The 22,073-nt window shown below is 37.0% G+C and overlaps 1 protein-coding gene across 1 annotated transcript in view; it reads left to right on the top strand.

Annotated features, from left to right (window-relative positions):
- The window catches only part of PsGEF (Protostome-specific GEF), a 603,069-nt gene extending 592,844 nt beyond the window's left edge, over positions 1-10,225 (top strand). The window contains exons 26-27 of the mRNA XM_067138170.2: positions 1,007-1,139; positions 9,014-10,225. Coding sequence (XP_066994271.2) covers positions 1,007-1,139; positions 9,014-9,091 — 211 coding nt within the window. The 3' untranslated portion in view covers positions 9,092-10,225. The remainder of the gene's footprint in view (positions 1-1,006; positions 1,140-9,013) is intronic.
- Positions 10,226-22,073: the final 11,848 nt, after the last annotated feature.

Here is a 22,073-nt window from a genome sequence, read left to right as displayed (position 1 = left end):
TCCATTACGCATTTGTCATCAGGAATATTGGTTCTTCCTCCAATACTTCCAATATTAAACTCACTATCGAATTATAAAGGGAAACAAATGTCTGAGACAACAGTATACTCTGTGCATAGCATCTGTTTTTCAGGACAGCTATATATACAGGCTTCTATCACTTCAATAACAAGATCTAATTCATATTTTTGTGTTGGTAGATTCATAAAAGTGTCAACAACATCATCTGTCCCAGAGAGTACAATTTTTGGAAACACCATATTTGTTAATAAATAAATAAAAGTCCCACCTGTTGCTCAAAACTCTGTACTGTCTCGCTGCCCAGCTGTTACTTTAATTAAGGCCATAGTAATAATATAATTCTCTTCTGATCATCAGTCAACAAGCATTGCACAAAATTCATTTAAATATGTTGCCATTGATGCTTTCACGGCCCATACTTATAGACATGATACTGTATAGACTTTTGCGCCTATGCTGTGTCAAGAAAATATGGTGAAATTCTTTATGTTTCGCAGAGAACTGTGCTCTGCATCCTCAGAAGAAATCTTGACTGTCCATGAGTTCTCCACCTTATTTTCTTGACATGACATAAGCCCAAAAGCCTATACAGTATCATGGCTTCATTGAAATATTTAGTAATAATTCATAAATCACTCACAGCATTGCAATCAGCCCATATTGTTTTCAAAAAATCTGTAAATTTTATACAGACATATTCTTCTTTGATTAAAATTCCAATATAAGGCAAAGTGCATCTGTTTTCTCTAATAGGAGTAGCTCCAAACCAATCTTAAAAGTAGGATAAAGTACGAGGCACTGCATTGATGAAATCAGACATTAATCACAACATGCTATCACAATGTTATGTTTTTAAATAAGCATACCTTATAAGTAATCTTGTACAGATAATACTGTAATACAGATTCATTTTACAATAAATCCTTAATTTTTTCATTTTGTTTCAATCACCAAAATAATTTTATGGTTCAAACAACTGTTACAGATTGGGTTTCCTTAGCAGACGAAGATCCGAGGATGTTGGGAGTGGAAGACCACTGTTCGGACTGTTCCACCGTGAAGCTGTTGATGATATTCCAACTAGCCTACCCTACCACCTAACTCCACGGAGGACACATGTAATTCACTGTTAATCTCATTCACCTTATTTTACAGGATATGTTGGCCATTCCCAAGAATACAATATACAGAGGCTCAAAATCAACAATGAATTAAAGATAACACCTAAATTTACTTCTTGCTTTGCTTTAAACTGTCAACCAAGTTAATCTCTGATACATATCAAGCTTAAAAATTTGAAATTAAAACGTTTATCTCATAATCTTCCAAGGAAGGTCTGAGAAGCCAGGCAATTCTTATAAAACATTATCCAAAGTAAAGGGCTGGGCTGAGTCCAATTTAGCTGTTAGATGATGTTGGTAAATGTCCAGTCAGGATGACACTCTGTAGCGTACCAGTACGAGTTATTTTTGTTGCTGATGAAAGTAATACAAAGGACAATTCCTACAATGATTATGTCCCATTGGAAAGAACCAGGACGGGGTGGAGGCTGATACAGTACATGGTAAGTGAAAATGATTTTTTAGGTTAGGATTACATGAAAGTAAAAGTGGAGTTTTTGAGAAGAAAATTCGATGTGTAGAATGAGGATAAGATGTGTTTGAATATTTGCTTTAAGACCTTACTGGTTTTGTACAAAGATGGTAGGTGGTATTTTAGTTCTTTGGTGAGCCTGTGGCTACAATTCATAGTCCAGGCAATCTGACGGTCAATTAGTAAGTTGACAGTGGCGTATGCTGGCATCAAGATATGGGCTACCACTAGACTTAGGTTATCCCTTTCGATAGTTGGTTTAGTGAATGTCAAGCCTTAAGCATTTTGAGCTGCAGCCAATAGCCAACGGAGTAACCTGGCCTGCTGTGTTGTCAAGGATGTTTCACACGCTACTGCCCTGGTCTTGGCTACTGTCAAAAATCAACACCTGATCATTGGAGATGGTAGCCAAAGGTTTAGCAAATTCAAGTCCAGGTATGTGGCTAAATAGACAGAATGCTTGCCTTTCATCTGATGGCTCTGGTTCAATTCTCAGAATCAACCCCCTCGTACTCTTAATTCCCTGGCTTGGGGACTGGGTGTTTATGACATCTTCATCATTCATTTTATCCTCATTAGGTCACCACCAAGCCTATACAGAAGCCATGCATCATTATTATTATTATTGTTAAATTAAAATTTTGAATTTTACAGCATTACCAGCAGTCGTACCCATTGTTACTGATTTAATAGTTTCCTCGAGAGATCAGTGGTGGTGTCCAACCCATCATCAAGGGTTCTATTCCAGCCAACAAAAGAGAACACTAAACTTGAAATATTGTATTTCATTTTAGCAGATCTACGTATAAAAATAAAACTATATTCCTCCTATAAAAGCAGCCCTGCAGTGTCTTCCTACAGGGATGTAGAAGTAAATGGGAGTAAAATACCAGAACTCTTATCTATCTAATTAAGTCAGAAGTATTAGGTGAGGAAGTAAATATGATGAGGAACGCATGGTTGTTAGTTAGCAGTGGTGATCTGATGGAGCACACCTATCCCCCTCTGCACCTATCGGACCTACAGCAGCAAGCCGCACAAGGTGTGTTGAGGAGAGAGGGACGCAGCGCTTGGACTGCAATATCAGTCTCTGATGCCTTGCTCTCAGAAATACGTGTGACTTTATTTTTTTCATTGCTTTCAAGTTTTGCAAATGGAACAATGTGTCAGATACTTACATTAATGTGCTTTAGATTTCCATCATTCTCATTTAAGATTTTGGATTTGCTGATAGCCTTGGTAGCCCTCAGTATATGCCACTGCTAGTTGGGAGTAACCTTGAGAGATGAAGGCCTTACTCTAGGCAGGAGGTGGTATGAGGCATGGGTTCCAGAGGATGAATAATTTAATTTTCCTTGGATGGCAGGACTGAAAGGTAATGAATGTTACACATGCTATGGATGAAATATGCTGTCACAGTGGAGATACTGTCAACAGTTGGTGGATTTGATGGAAAAAGAGATGTCTATTTAGCCACTGTGGAGATGGTGGTTAGCATTGGGGAAAGCAAGAGAAGTTCAGGCATGAGTCAAGGTGGTTTAATTATGGTGCCGCAGAAACATATTATTTATTACCGATTAACCTCCGTCAGACTAGAGGCGAGAAAGACTTACAAGCAAGGAAATCTCTTTCATATTGCCCTACTATGAGGCTGGAGTAGGAAGGACCTAATCTAGTACATTTAACCATAGAACTGACAATGTTAAATCTTGTTGTGACAGCCATATCTGGCAGCTTTTACATATCTAAATAAAATGCAAAATATCCACGAGGTATGAAATGATATACGAGTTTTATATATCTATGTACAGCTAAAACACTAAGGATGTTGTGTTGACACAAAATAGCATAAATGTTTTGACTGGAAAAACGGACAGTCTGTTCAAAAAGTGTAATTCCTAAATTCAAAATAATAACAACATTATTTTTACCACTTGCACACAAAACTGAAATATATTGCAAACAAACTGAGATATATGGATTATCAACAATGAACCTGTGATGCACTAGCAAAAGTTTCATCAGTCTAGAAGGAATACGTAATCTTGAAAATATCCACAGGCAAGCAACTCAATGTTGAAAACATCCTAGGGGTATGAGCTACGAATTGTAGGTAAATAAAATATGACGAAGGAACATATTACAGAAAGAATTATGTAAATAAGTTAATTTGGCTAGGATTTGAATCAAGAAGAATTTGTTTTGCTATTGGCTTTACGTCACACCGACACAGATAGGTCTTATGGTGACGATGGGAGAGGAAAGGGCTAGGACTGTGAAGGAAGTGGCCGTGGCCTTAATTAAGGTACAGCCCCAGCATTTGCTTTCAGGGCTGCTGACAGTGGGGCTCCAACCCACTATCTACTGGATAATGGCCGCACTTAAGCGACTGCAGCTATCGAGCCCGGTGAATCAAGAAGAAAACAAGTAAAGAAACACGTGATTTTAGGCTGTTTTTCTGGAACAGCATTTAAGCCGGAAGTGATTTTCTAATTTAAAATTTTTTTTTTTAAGTTTGATAGAACTATCCATGACTAACAATTTGAAACCTTTCCGGGCTCTTTAGCCCTTCAACTTTAAGCACAATTGAGGAAATTGCTTAATTTTAAGTTTTTTGTAGTATGGGGACCCCTATTTTGTCTGCTAAAAAATGTTTTTGTTATTAATGTTAGGGAAAATATACTGGCATTCCTTGCTCAAGAAGCGTGACACTGGATCACGTTGTTACAATAGGTTGCTGTATGGCAGGTTTGTTATCACATTTACTTTCCAATGTCTGATGCGAAAGGAATATCTGACACACATTCTGAACCTGACTTGGAATCTGTTGGTTCATTCTCAATATCCTCAAAGTCAGATTCGTCACTTTCACCTTCCAACAAATTTTGCTGTACTTCTTCACTAATTTTCGTATAGTTAGACATAATCTGCGATGGAATGAGGTAATGTGATTTTACATATGACCAAGAAACTGTAGGTTAACGTGCCTGGTTGTAATAATGTTCGTAGTCACCACTTGTAGTTGTTTATTGGAAACACACACATTATTTTAACTATATTGAAGATTATATTAACCACATAGAAGAGACAATATTTTTATTTATTTATTTAAAAACAAGTTTATTTTTAAAAACAAATTTATCAAAGAGTTAAAAACAAAAGTCTAAGCCTACTGAAACATTTTAAACATTTTCTTCCCCAACCCAGTGTAGGACTAGCTTTGACAAGACAAATCAAGATGGATTTGAGTCACAGCCATGTTCAAAGTTAACTTCATAAGTTCGGCTTTATGACTGTTTCAAAAAATTATTTTTAGTAGATGCTACATCTTCAACAAGGGACTGATAATCCTGTTGTTTTGCCCCTTAAAATAACAATCACCACTATCACCACAAACCACTGGAAGCAAAAAACAAAAAGGAATTAAAACTCAGTTCTGCCAACCTATGAATTTGAGTTCAATATTTTAAATGTATTCATGAATTTCTTACATCTACATCATTGTTCCAAGGATTATGATTTTTTTGTGTGGTTTTATTAAGAAAGCTTCTTATGAATTAATTTAACTTAGCCTTTCCTTTCAGTAATTTCAGATATTGTTGTAGTTTCATGGTAAATAATTATTCTAAGTTTTTCTTTTCTTTTTTAAATATGAACATTTGCCTTCACTTCAGGTACAAAGTATTTTTATGACAAAAAGAAATTATACACAAGGTAAAGCAGTCACCACTTCGGAAGGCACTTGGACTGGTGTGCGCCTTGGCAAATCGCATGATATTCATCCAATAGCGTGCAGTATTGTTCTGGTGTCTGATCTGTAAGGTTCTGGTTCAAGTTTCAGTGATATTTCTCCACTTTGTCAGTTTTAAGGGAATTTTTTGTTGCTTGGAGTGTAATGGTGGTGATGGTGTTGAACAAGTATGAGATGACAGAAGAAGGTAAAAGACATGCAGTATTGCATAGACAAGCCTGGGAGATAATTTATAGGGTGCATAGCTATTTCCTGCCTGAGAACGACACTAGCAGACCAGTGAATGGTGTTACCACAGTGCAGGAACACATAGCATGTGCGTGTGAAAAAGGGGCGGGAGCTGTCAAGAAGCAAAATCTTTGTTTCTGATCTGTGGAAATAACGTTTTAATGTCTCAGGTATATTAATCTTATTCACACTCATAAGTGGTGTTGGGTTATCAATCTGGGAGCAAGAATGGGGCAACAACAGTATTAACAGTATTAACCATTTCCTGATATTGCAGTCTCATTTATTAAAACCTTCATCTATAAAATGAAGCGTCCCGATTGACATTTGTTTCTTCTTAATCTGGAGCTTTAGGGCTCATTTTTCTTACTTGTCATTTTAAGGGCTTACTTGCCTCCCTATTTTGCAGCTGATAGAGACAACAAATCCTTACCTCACTTATGACAGATGCTGTGATTCAAGGTTCATACAGACCAATTACCAAGCCTATGATTCACTACTTGTACTATACTCGGATTTGATTAAAAAATGTAGAAACATCAAAGTGTTAATATACACGTCACTGGACTTCAGAATGTCTCCAGATAATATCCACCATTGTTTTTATTGTTTTTAAGTTTGTAGTAATTTTTTTTGAATTAATAATAATTTCATGTGGCTATTTATAGCCGAGTGCAGCCCTTGTAAGGCAGACCCTCCGATAAGGGTGGGCGGCATCTGCCATGTTTAGGTAACTGTGTGTTCTTGTGATGGAGGATAGTGTTATGTGTGGTGTGTGGGTTGCAGGGATGTTGGGGACAGCACAAATACACAGACCCCGAGCCATTGGAATTAACCGACGAAAGTTAAAATCCCCGATCTGGCCGGGAATCAAAGTCGGGACACTCTGAACCGAAGGCCAGTACGCTGACCATTCAGCCAACGAGTCGGACATTTTTGAATTAACTACTGTATTAGTTTTTTCCCCTTTCTATTTTGATTTTTTTCCCCAGTAGTCTGGCATAAACCCAGCATGAAATGATTCTTCCAAGTTTATCCATGCTTGGTATTTAAAACCTCATATAGTAGGGGCTCGTAAAGCTCATACCAAGTGATGTCAAAGGTTTACGTTCGTAGAGGTACACATCAGTGGGTTAAGGAAAGTGATTGGTCTGTAATTCGAGATTGCTGAGAAAATTATTCTCACTTGCTGCTTTGGCTCCAATTATTTTCAAAAATTCACAACTGTCATCTAATATTGCCATTAGCCTATTATTATTATTATTATTATTATTATTATTATTATTATTATTATTATTATTATTACTACTCGTATCATTATTTATTTATAGGATATGGAATTTCCCATAAGGGAGAAGATGCTTATTACTTAACAATATTTACTGAAGATGCTTAACGAGCTAAAATGATGATAATTTTATTAAAATTAAAGAATTATGATTACCACAATCATATCAAATATAAGCATTTCATCAGAATGCTAAATACAAATAGAAATGCACTTCTGGTCGGTATGTGAGAGAGGGATGGAGGGCCGGCAACATCGCATTAAGGGAAGGAGCAAGACAGACCAGTAGCGTGTGATTGGGGAAGAGATGTCTATGTGTGTACCGCCATGTTGAGAGCACTCCTGAGCCCGCTGAAAGGAGATCGTAGCATGGAATACATGCATTAACTTACATTAACACATGCATGAAAACACCTGTCCATGTTATTATTATTTCTATGATACAAGATAACATAGTAAGAACGAATGTTAATTAGGTACATCGAAAATATTTTAAAAATGGACTGCAATAGAAAACAGAAGATCCGTATGGATATTCTCGTCAGTTCGCAAACCAAAAACACTGTATTGCTAATTTTAAATCAAATGCCAGGCAGAAGTTGTATACAGGGTAGTAATCCGAGGTCTGAAGTGGTAAAAGTGGACCGTGAAGTGTGAAAGTCTGTGTGTTCTTTTACATTGATTCTCGGTAAATGTCCAACAATGCCTCAGAGAAACTTTGCCATTCCCAAGTAAGTGATAATAAAAGACACAGCCTACACCAACTACCGAGCATACATTAAAACTGAACACCTTTTTTATTGTTATTGAACAATCTCCACTAACCTGTTTTAAATTAAGAGAACAGTCCCTGAAATCAGAACTATATCATATCAGTACATGAAATTGATAACCTTAAAAACGACCACGTAGCTCACAGGCTTGTTATGAGCATTTTAGACCTGGGCCTAGTAACATTTTTTGGAATAGCATATTTAACCATTCTTTCACTATAAAATGAGTGTGAAAAAAGGAGAAATTAAGATTTTTAAAATTTTTTTTTTGCTTGTGGCTTTTTGTCGCAACAACACAGAGAGGTCCTATGGCGATGATGGGATAGGAAAGCCCTAGCAGTTGGAAGTGGCTGTGGCCTTAATTAAGGTAGAGCCCTGGTGCCTGGTGTGAAAATGGGAAACCACGGAAAACCATCTTCAGGTCTGCCGACAGTGGGGTTCTAACCCTCTATCTCCCGGTTGCAAGCTCACAGCCGCGCGCTCCCAACCACACGGCCAACTCACCTGGTGAAATTAAGATTTACGATACATATAAAAAAATTCAGAATTTTTTTTATAATTCGAAGCAATGCATTGCCTTAAAACTAGACAGGCTTTTATCAAGATTTATCAAGCATATTTTCTGGATTCTAGGCCCATGTTTTTCCAATTATTAGTACCGGTACACAGTCTGTAAGAAAAATATACATGTTTATTTCAGAATCGCTGTTTATTTCTTAAGAATTATCCCTCAATAAATTGGAAAAAGGCCAAGAATAAGAATAAGAAAATTCCATTCAAAATTCCATTGCCCACATGTTCTCTGAATCCACCGTCCTATAGCCTGCTTAATTCACTACTATGGTCATTGAAAGTAATTTCATAACAGTTCAATTTCCACTCACTTATCAGGAGACATAACAGATCCCTTCTGACAGCGATCTGTACAATTAAAAGCTACCCAAGGGTTCACCATCCTTGAATAATTTTCCATTCCACATGTAAAGCCTAACTTAACTCTCTTTTAATATTGTCCATCAATTTAACTACTGCAAAAGCTCTCACTTATTTTCTGAAAACATTTGGCAATATATTATCACTCCATCATATATAATAGGCTATAACAGATCAACTAACCAACACAATTCAGTATGAAAGCACACAAGGAACTGTAAACAATGTGCTAACCATGCATTCAAAGCTTAAGTGCCCACAACATGGCGACGCGCGAATGTGTTCAATATTCCTCACAGAATCAGCATGCTCTGTGAGTCTAGATAAGTAATATTAAAGTCTTTGGTGACTGCTATAGTCACACATACTGTATAATGAAGACTTCATATAAAGGTAATTTAGTAATAAGGTCTATCTGTTCCACAGGACAAGCAACTGGAGAGAAGATTTTGGAAACAACTGAGAAGAAGAAGGGGAGGGGGCATTATCCCATCGCCAGCATAAGTTAAAGCAATGAGACAAGGACAATTTCTAATACTTCACAGTGCAAGTGCTATGTCCACATCATTGTTTAAAAATATTACCACCTAAATTATTTTTCACTTACAGAACGTTCACATTTTGTTGTGACTGAAAAGAATCTCTTCCCAAATTGACAGTGATAAAAAGACAAAAAATATATGCATTTTCTTAGATCATTATTATAACTATGGATCTTCACATAGTCTTACCTATGTAACTAAGCAGTTCTTCTGGAAGAAGATCATTAATGCACTAGATTGTGAAACGAGAAAATATAAACAATTTCTTGTGTTTTGTGGGTGATGAGGCTGCACCTTCTGAATAATGTCTCCATTATTTCTTGTGTACATAAGTTCTCATCAGTTTAAGGCATTTATATTAATGTTATTTTAATCACCAGGATTGTTACATTCCCAACAGAATCATGAACAGTATCTATTTTCTTCCCTTTAAATAAACAAATTATTTTTAAAATAAAAATATCATTGTCTCAATACATTGCAATTCTAGATTTTCTTAGACATTTAAAATCATAAGAAAAAATGATTTTATAAGGACTGTTACACCTGGAAAGTAAATACTCTGACAATGCAATAGGAACCTAAAGTTGATTTAAAAAAAAGTAATGGTTGCATTGACGTTAAATCTCCTTTAAAGAGACTGATAAAACTATACTAGTCTGTGCAAAGAGGATGTAAGTATTCATTCCATTTTAACTCCAAAAAATCTGTGTGTCATTTAATCCAGTTGACAAGTTCCTTGTATCTCAGCTCATTTTCCATTCACAACAAAAGAGAAAAAGCCTTCCACACAGAAATCAGTTCTTGCTGCCCAGCACCCAAACTGTTTTACATCATCTCACTACACACCCACCATCTTCTTTTTAATGAATAGACATCCATATTTTTGTCTCAGATATAAATACTTTTAAGATAAGTTAATTTTTAAATAAAGACTTCCCAGTGCCAAACCATTTTACAGGGTGCTTTTCACTCTGGAATTTAGTCTTGCACCAACAGAGAAAATGTTGATTCTTGTTATTATGTACATACATGTAGAAATAAATGCATTGTGTAAATTGTTTCCAATGTAATTCCTATTCAATAACATCCTGTTTTGTTGATAATCTGCTTTTTATTGTCACATACTGTAACCCTGCATTAACTCAGCCCCTCCTTAAAACAGTCTATACAGACCGGCAAGTATTTTCAATAGAACAAGGTGATGTATGTATCTCATTTTAAAATTAGTGAACCATTTTGCTAATGACTGGATGATGGTATTATCTGTGAAATGTGTGTGGCAGAACTCGGTGGAAGAGCAGCTTGGTCTGCACTAACATTTCAGTTGGGAGTCTTGCCTAATGGGATATACAGGCTACCGGTGAAATTGAAATGGAAAATTGGTCTATTAATTCTCTTCTTAAATGAGAAATAATTGATGATTCACAAGATCATGCAGAATCCACTTAAGCTATCAGATTATTTCAAGAGAAGTAGTTGGGTGATCAAGTTCCAGGTCTCACCAATTCACAAGTTGGCTAATATATTTCATGCATGGAGAAGAGTTAAAGATATGAAGCAAAGAATGACATAGCATGTCACCTGGAAAAATCTTCTCTCTTCAATGTCTATCTCAGCAAATGGGAATTTTCTACATTTTCGTATGAGCCAAGTGCGCCTATACGCGGGGGCAAGGTGGGGCCGCGGCCCCCCATAGCTCTCAGGGAAACACAAAAATCTAATGTAGTCAGGTGTTTTTCTTTCAAGAAAATGATTTAAAAGTCAGTATTACGTAGAAGTGGTAGTACTGTCTCCCACCAACAGGCAGGGTATACTGTGGTTTATTCTACCGCAGAATACAAGTCGCCTTTTATCTTCCAAAATATTAAAAATACTATGTATCCCTAGGTCTAGCCCCCCCCCCCCCACAAACTGTCATATGGGCGCCCATGGTATCAGCAGCTGCTAAGTTTAATCCTATAAAATTACTGTGGTGGCTGAACCAAAACCAGGTGATCCCAGGAGTAAATTTTATGATTAGATTTTGACTTATGCATATGACACAGAAACTGATCGTAACCTCATTCTGTTTTTCCAATAAATCTTGGTTCTATTTACAAAGACATGTTAATTTGAAAACTGACAATACCAGAGTTCCAGAAGAACAATTCTACTCCATAATAAACTCTTTAATGACCAAAACATAGGAGTCGGTGTGTTAATAGTGATTTTTTAATTTTTTCTGGAAACTATTACTAGTGATTAAAAAATGCAAAGAAAGTCATGAAGGCTGTTGGAGGAGTGGAAGGCAGAGTTTCCACTGCCCATAACCTCAGCACAAAATAAGATAGAGTGGTTAGCCCTATACCAAGTTGCCTTTGTCCCCAGAAATTCACCTGGTAGGTACTCACTTATGGTGTACGGTGAGTACAAGGACCATGTGCCCCTCTAGAAACAGAAATCTTGTTTCTAAATGTTTTGTCTTGTGCTTATTTTCCTAATGTTTTTTTCATCTTAGTTTTTTCTTTATACAGCTGAAGATGACCACTAAGTGGTCGAAACATGTTGTGTAAGTGTTAATATATATTCAGTTTTGCCTGAGGCATAAAATAATCGATTAGGTGGTTCTTTATATTAACTTCTTGTTTTGTCTTCCTGAAAAGGGATCAAACCCATATCATTCTGGGTAAACTGAGCAAGCCTTTACCATCTCAGATAGGCAGCCTCTAGTATATAGTGATAAGTATGTGCAACTAGACCTCAGAAAATACTAGGGCATGACCCACAAGTGATGTGAAGTTGCTGGATAGGCAGCCTCTAGTTTATAGTGATAAGTATGTGCAACTAGACCTCAGAAAATACTAGGGCATGACCCACAAGTGATGTGAAGTTGCTGGAGTACTGAGGGAACTGTGAGAAATACAGTAGGTGACTGTAGACAGAGATCAAGATTGAGACGATAAATATCCTGACAATGATGGGACACACTGGGCGAGTTGGCTGTGTGGTTACGGGCGCGCAGCTGTGAGCTTGCATCCGGGAGATAGTGGGTTCAAACCCTACTGTAGGCAGCCCTGAAGATGGTTTTCCATGGTTTCCCATTTTTACACCAGGTAAATGCTGGGGCTGTACCTTAATTAAGGCCATGGCCAATTCCCCACTCCTAGGCCTTTTCTATTCTATCATCGTCATAAGAGATATCTGTGTCGGTGCGACGTAAAGCAAATTGTGAAAAAAAAAAGATGGGACATGCAAAGGAATTGGTGGATTTTATGGAGAAAGAAATCTGGATGATGGGTTTGAGTGAAACAGAATGGAAAGAAATACGTAAACACCTTAGGAATGGGTATGTGCCACATTGGAGTGGAAGAAGTGATGCGAAGAATGGGGCAGGGGTAATATTAAATCAGCAATTGGATGAATATGTTGAAAAGGCTGTTACGTATGGTGGAATTTAGGAAGCAACTTAAACCACAGATCATCTGCCATTATATTTTCAAACTAGCAAGTTGGAAAACCATGACCGTGGCATGCTCTGTCATTCAAAGACTCGAGTTCGAACAAGTACAAAAAATCATAAATCCAGTATTCAACAGCAGAGTATCAGGAAGGTGCTGGAAACCTGGACAAGTGCGTGGCAGGTACAGGAAAATGCAAATATGAGGAAGTGAGAAAATATACACTAATCTCAACACCAAGAGATAACATGTATTTTCAAAGAAAACAGGCATTAACAAGCTCAATAGAATTGGAATCAAGAGAACAACATGTTACAAAATGTTACACAATTGATTAAATCAGCCGCAGAAAATTACAATTCAATAAATCAAAGCGTGTGATGGTTAATTAAAGTATTTCCTGCCAGCAGAAATGAATACAAAGCTGAACTACCTAAAAGTCTACATGTAGGGAACAGGGAATGGGTAAGCGAGGGGAGGGAGGTCGAATCTTGCATTGGTATTTATTTGAATTTATGCTAGAGGGAAGCAATGGAACACTGTTCCTTGTATTATGTTCTAGTTCAGAAAGAGCTCTTGGATGTCACAGCTATGCCTAAAGAAGCCTTTGAAGGAGACCATTTAGCAGTAGCTGTTAAGCTTAGGGGAAAAACATCTTTCTAGGTCTTTTGCTCATCACAATAGTGGATATGGCGCTGTAAGAAAAAAGAATAACCATACTGAAACTGTATGCCATGTTGTTTGCAAATGATTTAGTGATCTGGGGAGAAAATGAATAGGAGGTTCAGGACAAGGACCTAGATGTGCCACAAACCAAAAGTGCAGAAAAATAACTTGAAATATGCAGGAAATCAAGTTGGAAAGATGAACAGTAAATCACTGGGAATCAATGAAGTTACCCAGTTGCTATCCAATGACTATATAGATTACTTCAACTGATATGGAAGAAACAGTATTCCAACACAGTGATGGAAGTATCTGGAACAAGAAAATAGAGAAGGCTGATATGAAGATTAATGACGACTCATGAAATGCAAGAAAATTGTTGATTAGTAGCAGAGAACTAGAGGTGATAGAGAAACTTAAATACTTGGGAAGTGAAAACGGAAAATGAGATAAATATGCAAGAATTACACAGGCATGAGGATTCTACCAGTGTCAGAATTTTTTTGGAAGGAAGAGTGCAAGAGAATGATATAAAAAAACATACTTTTTGATTATACTAACAATGACAACCACGGAAAGAAGCCGAACACAAGCAAAAGAGATGAAATTCCTGAGGAGATGTCTAGGAGAAACTAGAAGAGAGGGAGTACCAAATGATACCAGGATTGTTGTTGGAGTTGAAAGATTCCAGTCTAGAATAGAAAGAGAAATGCTAAAATGATATAGACACTTGTTGAGGATAGGGAAAGTCCCAAGAATGAAGTTCCTGGAACAAAGACCGGCACACATCCTTGAGATTGATCAGTGAAATGGAATTTCCATCCCTGTCAATGTTAGTGTAGTCAAAAAGTATGTTTTTCATAACTATGTTTTTTATATCATTCTCCTGCACTCTTCCTTCCAAATAAAAAACCAAACAATTCTGACACTAGTAGAATCCTCATGCTTGTGTAATTCTTGCATTTATCTCATTGCCTGCATGAAAATTAATCACACAATTTTAACCATTCTCATTTTACCACAGATTTTTAAACAAACTTTTCACCAATATGTGCTCACTAGCACAAATACAAAGTTATACAAACGAACTCTCTGTATTAGACATTAAGACCAACACATGTAATCTTTAAGTGGAAGAAGATCCAGTGTATTACCAAAATAAAAGAACAGTGCAAGTGAACTTTTAAGATAGAACTCTAGGCATGAAAGCTTAATATTTTTAATTTGTTATCATAAAATTATATTATCAGCATTAGAATTGTGTGCAAACTTAGAATAAGTGATGTTTTAATATGCTTTAATATTGATGTATTTGCTGTTTTACTACTAAATGTTCTTCAGCAGCTGAAGATGATCTGTTATGAGATCAAAACCGGCACTGTGATAATGTATTTTTAACCCTCCGTCGGTCGCGCTCTAATTTCGACACGATAAGCCGCACGGCATCTAGGAGGCACCATTGTGTTATTAGTTTTAAAAATACATTTCCTGTAGATATGTTTGGATATAGGTAATTGAGTTAAATAATGTTGACATTCATTTTACTCTTATTTCGATTGTTAACAGCAACAATAAAGTCCTGCAGGTTGTTTTATCTCGTTTCAAATATTACAAGAATGCTCAGTGTCATATCTCTTATTTAGTATTTATTTCACACACAATAATATACTCAACAATAAGAATTACAGCATGATATACCGTAACCTTGTTCACAGAATTTGAAGTAGGTAATAATAAGGTAAAAACAGAAAAGTATGTAATGTAGTACAGAACCAAAGAAAAAATACAGAATGAACTGTTCATCTTTCCTTTTATTTTCCCAAGTCCAGATTTTCGAAGCATTCATGACAAATCATTCTTCCGTGTTCCAGACAGAAATGTTCCTTACACTTCCTGCAGCTGTGCCTTGTCATTCTAGTGATTATCTTCGGTTTAACGAGCTTGCAAGTGTCACATTGTTTCTTTGCAGCAAGTGGAGGAAGGGTAGTTCCAGTGGCTATAGCTTCTTTGTCTTGCTCTGCAGGTCAGTACTTTTCAAGTTGGAAACGCAGTGTAGAATGGAGACCTGTTGGATTCATGCTCCTTCGTCTAATCTCCTTTGACACCAATTGCTCAGATAGTGTTCTCAGAAACAGTCTCCTCTTACTGACATTCATTCCGTTCCCAATAGCCACTACTTGAGCATTTATGCCAGCTACATTCAACATAGCAAAGAAAATAACTAGTGGCCAACGTGTGGTATTTCGTGCTATGTTGTAACTCCCACACATTTTATCCACAACATCTACTCCACCCTTTGTCCCGTTGTAGCATGTCATAATTATAGGTTTGGCATTTTCTCCAGTTTCATCATCAATCGAGTCGTCATCTAAATGATGACGGGAAACGAGCAGGACAATTCTGTTTTTCTTAGGAACATAGGAGACTAAAGTGGCATGTTCACTGAAACCAAACATTGATGACTTTACTGCCCTTTGTTTCACATTCGTAAGCTCAGCTGGCAGACATCTTTTATTCTTTCTAATTGTGCCGACATAAGATAATCTCTTCTTCTTCAAGTCAACCATCAAGTCAAAGTCTGTGAACCAATTATCCGCCGTAATATTACGACCTGTGTTATAGATAGGCTGTGCCAACCGCTTAACATCTGATGGTTTATTACTAATATGAAATGGTCCCTCTGGCTGTTTCCCTAGATAAATTTCCAAATTATGACAATAGAAAGTTTTTGCATTCACTAGGGCGTATATTTTCATCCCATATGTGGCTGGTTTTGATGCAATATACTGCTTAAAACGGCATCTTCCACTAAAGGCTTCAAGCTTTTCATCTATTGTTACAAATGCCCCAAGGGAATAGTTCTTCTTACAGTTGTCAACAAATGATTGAAATACTTCCCGGATAGCTGCCAAGTTGTCTATCTTCTTACGCTCCTCTCTTGTAACCCTGTCATCAAAACGAAAACAACGAAGCAAAAATTTAAAACGCCTCAAATTCATACCAAGATGGAATTTTTCCACTCCATTGCCATCCGTGCCCCACAAGTCCTTGAGCATTATTTTGTTTTGCATGTAAAGTACCAGCCAAATATAAAAGTCCTAAGAATGCCTTTATTTCAATAATATCAGGCACTTTTGAATCTCTTTCCCTTTGAAAATGTCCTTTTATGTGTTCTATATACTGATTTGTATACCGAACGACATTATGTAACATTTCGTCAGTTATAAACAATTTCCAACACTCACCTTCATCTTTTACATGACGTGCATCACCAATAACTCCTGGCAGTTTGGTGAGCAAATTATGAGGGGGTGTTTTCTTCCTACAATTAGATTCAGGGTGCTTACCCCATTTTGTGTTTCCATCCTTCCCTGCATAAAACAGGATGTCCCTGAGAAGAGGTTCATCTTCTGCTCCACTTTCCTTAGTATCGGAGTTGTCTTCTCTGCTCTCAGCCGGAAGATCTTCAGCGTCAGTATCACTGTCCTCTTCAATCTGTTGCTCTTCGTCAAAATTATCATCAGTAAGTAAACTCTGCATTAATTTCAAGTCACAAGGATTGTTTAAATTGAAAAACTGACGGTTACCAGCAATATTAAAAACACGGAAGGTTTAGGTCGCGTGGCATCTGGTAGGCGTCAATTTTTTCTCAATACGGTTACAGTGGCATGTAAATGTGAAATGTAAGGTAATGAAATATGGTAAATCAAAGAATATGGGTAAATATGTGGTATATATGAAAGCCGCTGCTGCGGATGTTCAATCATCATTTGTTTCACAAGTGTTGCTGGCATGCTGGGTGCGCGAATAGCTGATCTCATGGGATATCGTACTTTGCGGGAGTCGAGACTATTGGTTATGGAAGTCTACCTCGCTCACATTCGAGTTCCGTATCTGTCCTGTGAAAGTGCTGTCTCACTAGTAAGCGATGGATTCAAAACTGTGTCTGCGGTCATTTACTGTGTGCGACAAACTTAAAGTTGTAAGCAAAGCTGAAATATGCGGAAATCGTGCCGTTGGCAGAAAGTACGATATTGATGAATCGTGTATATGTGATTGGCGGAAGAAGGAGGAAAACTTCTAAAAAGTAATGGCGATCGCAGAGCGTTCCACGGGCGGAGTTCAATGTTTCCGGAAATTGAAGAACAACTCCACAAATTTGTGATAGAAAAACGTTAGTTAGGATATGGTGTTTTTAGTGAAATGTCTCAATTGAAAGCACTAGAGATCTCAAAAGAACTCAAAACACAGCGTTTTACTGCAAGCCGCAGATGGATCCGAAACTTTTATTGGAGAAAGGGATTGTGCATTCGGAGACATACGTCTATTTCACGTCGTCTCCCTGGGACGTATGAAGAAAAATTAATAGCCTTTCAGCGTCACATTATTCATATGAGGAAGCAAAATTCTTATTTGCTGTCGCAAACTGGGAGTGCTGACCAGACACCTGTCTATTTTGAAATGCCGTTGGAAAATACAGTGGATATGAAGGGTTCTAAAAGTGTAACCATCAGAACAGGTGGTAACGAAAAGCAACGATGCATGGTAATGTGTGTATTAGCGGATGGAACCAAACTCCCTCCATATGTGGTTCTGAAAAGGAAAACACTTCCGAAAGGAAACTTGCCGTCCGGTGTTATTGTTAGGACACATAAGACCGGCTGGATGGACAGTGCGTTAGTTGAGGAATGGGTGAAGTGCGTTTGGCAACGTCGCCCGGAAGCTTTGTTACAAAAATGAAACATGCTTGTGTTGGACAGTTACCGAGGACATACAACTAACGCCGTAAAAGATGTGATGAGGAAAGGAAAAACCGATCTTGCGATAATTCCCGGAGGACACTTCTATTCTACAGCCATTGGATGTATGCATGAACCAGCCTTTCAAAACTCCAATGAAACAGTTGTACACCAAATGGATGTCTGATGGTGATCACGCGTTAACACCAACCGGACGAGTGAAGAGACCTGAAGTGGGACTAATATGCAGCTGGATCAAGACCGCACGGGTGCGCATTCTCAACAATCTAGTGTCCAAAAGCTGTAAGAAATGTGGAATTTCAAATTCAGTGGACGGTAGTGAGGATGACTATTCGTGGAAAGATGCCAGCGACGAAAGTTCCTATGGTGAAACTTCAGATGACGACTGTGAATTGCGAATGATCTGAGTATTGGACTGATTTTATTTACGATTTTTGTGTTGATTTTATTAATTGTAAGCTGTTTGAATTTATATTTGTGGTATATTTGAAGAAATTTAAATAGGTATGTAAGTTATTTGATTTTTTATTTTTTTCCTTATTTTGCCGTCTCAGATTTAGGGTGTGGGTCTTATTCAGTGGCGGGTGGTATTCAGTATTATACGGTACATACACTAACAATTGAATTAAGTATCGATTAGGTGGAAAGTCCCATTCTCTAATTGTGATGGAGAGTGTACAGAAAAGGGGTGCTGATGTATGCAAGAACAGTGGTTGTTAGACAGAGATGGAGGGCCTTGTTGCATAACCTGACCCAGCCAGCTGGAAAAGAGTAGTGAGATATATACAATTATTTTGCAATTATTCCTTTCAGAATTAACTCCAAAGGAAGAAAATGCTGTGCTTTTCCAGCAGGATTTTGCAATGGCACATACAACCAATTCACAAGAAGTTCAATGAGAGTTACCTGTAACAACATATAGCTTGCTCGATAACCTGGGATTATCTCTGGGAAATATTACAAGATAAAATGTGCAAAACTAATCTACACACCTTAGATGAGCTGAAAAATAACATTCATCTTCCTGCATGTCATCTTCTTATTTTTCTTTGTGCTTAGTTTGTTAACAATGTAAGTAATTAATTTCAGTTTCTCAAAGAAAACCAGGTAATTTGTAAAACAGGTAGGTGGAAAATAAAAGCAAGGTAGATCCAAGGGAAAACAGAAACCACCTAGGAAGGAATGGATCACTAAATAAATTTTAGATATGATATATAAAAGACGGTTACTCCAGAGCTCAACAAGATCAGAAGACAAAAAGGAATATAGAAGATTGTGGAATGCTATAAACAGGAAAGCAAGAATAGAAAGAGAAAATTATTACGAGGGTACATGCTCAATTACAGAAAAAAAACCTACTAAAGACATGTAGATTATGTGTATCAGATGGTAAAGATTTTCTTTGGAAAAAGGTGTAACACAAGTAATGCAGAGGGAGTAATTCTCGATGATCATAGCGAGATTGCAAAGAGGTGGAAAAATTACATTGAAACCCTGTACGAGGTTGTAAATATACAAGAAAATGAAGTTCTTGAGGAAGAAGATGAAGTAACAGAAGATAATTCAGGCTTCACCGTACTGAGAGAGGAATTTGAATAAACTCTATGGAAAATGAAGGACAATAAGGTGCCAGGCATTGATAATCTCAAAGCTGAACTCCTAAAGAAAAATGGACCTTGTATGAAGGAGAGATTGCTTAAACTTGTACAAAACATCTACATGGAAGGAAAACTACCTGCTGACTTTGAAAAAAGTGTCATGATTCCTATAATAGAAAATGGCAGCAAAACAATATGAACAATATCGCACTATCAGTTTAGTCGTTCATGCATCAAAAAGGGTACAATAGAAGCTATACTGGCATTGAGACTTATACTTGAAAAAAGATTGGAAAAAGACAAAAGAACTAATTTATGCTTTGTGGATATTGAAAAGGCTTTTGATAATGTACATTGAATAAAATTGTTTGAAATTCTTAAAAAACATACAAGTCCTGCATCGAGACAGAGGAATAATTTGGAATTTGTACAAAAATGAAAGTGCAGTAATTAAAATTAGAAATGAACAAGAGAAAGCAAAAATAAAGAAAGGAGTTAGACAAGGTTGTGCTTTGTCTCCCATGCTTTTTATTGCCTACACCCAGGATGCATTGAATAAGGTTCGAGAGGATTTGAATATAGGAATAAGGATAAAGAGTGAACAAATAAATATGATTGATTTGCAGATGGCATTGCCGTAGTTGCAGGCAGTGAACATCATCTCAAACAAATAATAGTAAAAGTGGAGGAACTCATAGGTAATGAATACAACCTGAAAATAAGTAAGACAAAGACGGAAGTTATGGTCTGGGATAAAAAAGCAGACTCAAGTATGAAAATATTAGTGGGCAACAAAACACTGGAAAATGTTAAAGAATTTAAATATCTTGGAAGCAAAATTACCAAAGATGGAAGAAGCAAGAAGGAAATCAAAAGTAGAATTTTACAAGTCAAATTAGCATTTCACAAAAAGAAACATTTATTCACTACAAATTCCATTAATCTTAAAACAAGAAAAAAGATTATTGAAAGTGTATGTTTGGAGCATTGCCCTTTATGGTTGCAAAATGTGGACAATTGAAAAAGAAGAAAAAAGGAGGTTAAATTCTTTTGAACAGTGGGAACAATGGTGTTATAGAAGAATGCTAAAGATTAGCTGGATAGAAAAAAAAAAAGAATGCTGAAGGGGGAAGACCCAGCTAAACAAAGGGGAAAAAAAGGGTTAATATTCATTCGATTGTTGAATATGCTACAATTGTTGACAGTTGCTGCACATATCCTAGTATTGGCATGCTTCCTGGCAACCAGAAGCAACTTCAAAAATGTCAAAATTCTAATAACAACATTTTAAAATAAAATGTTCAAAATTTCCCACCTTTTTAACAAGACATCACTGTTTCCCTTATAAATTCCAAGTTTATAAGAATTTTCGTACTTTTCCTTTTTTAAAGTGTGTATCAAACCTCCACCTACAAAATGAACCTTAATCACTAACATAGACTGTGATTTAGATATTTTTGTCGAGCTTTTATTCCGAGCACCTGAAAATATTAATATTTTTGTAAATAAATATGTTATTTAAAATCCAATATAAATCCTATTGACTTGAATGACATATAAGTTAGATTGTATTACAACACTATGGGAGGAAACCCTGAAAAAAATCATAATTATATGTGAATCAGTAAGAGAGTTATGAAGGAAACCGTGATATATTGTTACAAAGGCAGGAAATTTGGAACATTTTATTTTAAAATGTTATATTTTGACATTATTGAAGTTGCTTCTCATTGCTAGGAAGCATGCCAATACTGGGATATGTGCAGCATTTGTCAACAACGTTTGTAGCATATTTAACAATCGAATGAATATTGGCCTATTTTATCCATGTTAAGCGGGGTCTCCCCACTGAAGTGTTTAAGAAGGTGGAGGAAAATTATACCTTACGGAAAAGTACAAAGAGGAGGAGGAGGAGGAGGAGGACAAGACTGATAGGACATAAAGAGACACGATAGCCTGTTGGAAACAGTATTGGAGGGAATGGTTGAAGGCAAAAGATGTCGAGGTAGACCATGCCTACAATATGTACAGCAAATCATGTCTGATGCAGGATGCAGAAGCTATGAAGAGATGAAGAGGAAAGCTATGAATAGAACCGACTGGAGAACTGCCGCAGACCAATCCATGGATTGAATACTTAAGAAGAAGTTTTTTTTTTGCTAGTGGCTTTACGGCGCACCGACACAGATAGGTCTTATGGCGACGATGGAAGGAAGCGGCCGTGGCCTCAATTAAGGTAGAGCCCCAGCATTTGCCTGGTGTGAAAATGGGAAACCACGGGAAAACCATCTTCAGGGCTGCAGACAGTGGGATTCGAACCCACTATCTCCTGGATGCAAGCTCACAGCCGCGCGCCCCTAACCACATGGCCAACTTGCCCGGTAAAGAAGAAGTAGAGCCATCATCTCCTTGAGGAACACGTGTGGGTATATGACAAAGTGAAAATATTTTATTCAACAGTCACTCTAGTTTCACAAGCC

The sequence above is a fragment of the Anabrus simplex genome, chromosome 1 (assembly GCF_040414725.1).
Source record: "Anabrus simplex isolate iqAnaSimp1 chromosome 1, ASM4041472v1, whole genome shotgun sequence".
NCBI lineage: Eukaryota > Metazoa > Arthropoda > Insecta > Orthoptera > Tettigoniidae > Anabrus > Anabrus simplex.
The sequence above is the reverse complement of the archived record's forward strand: the minus strand, read 5'-3'. Positions and strand labels throughout refer to the sequence as shown.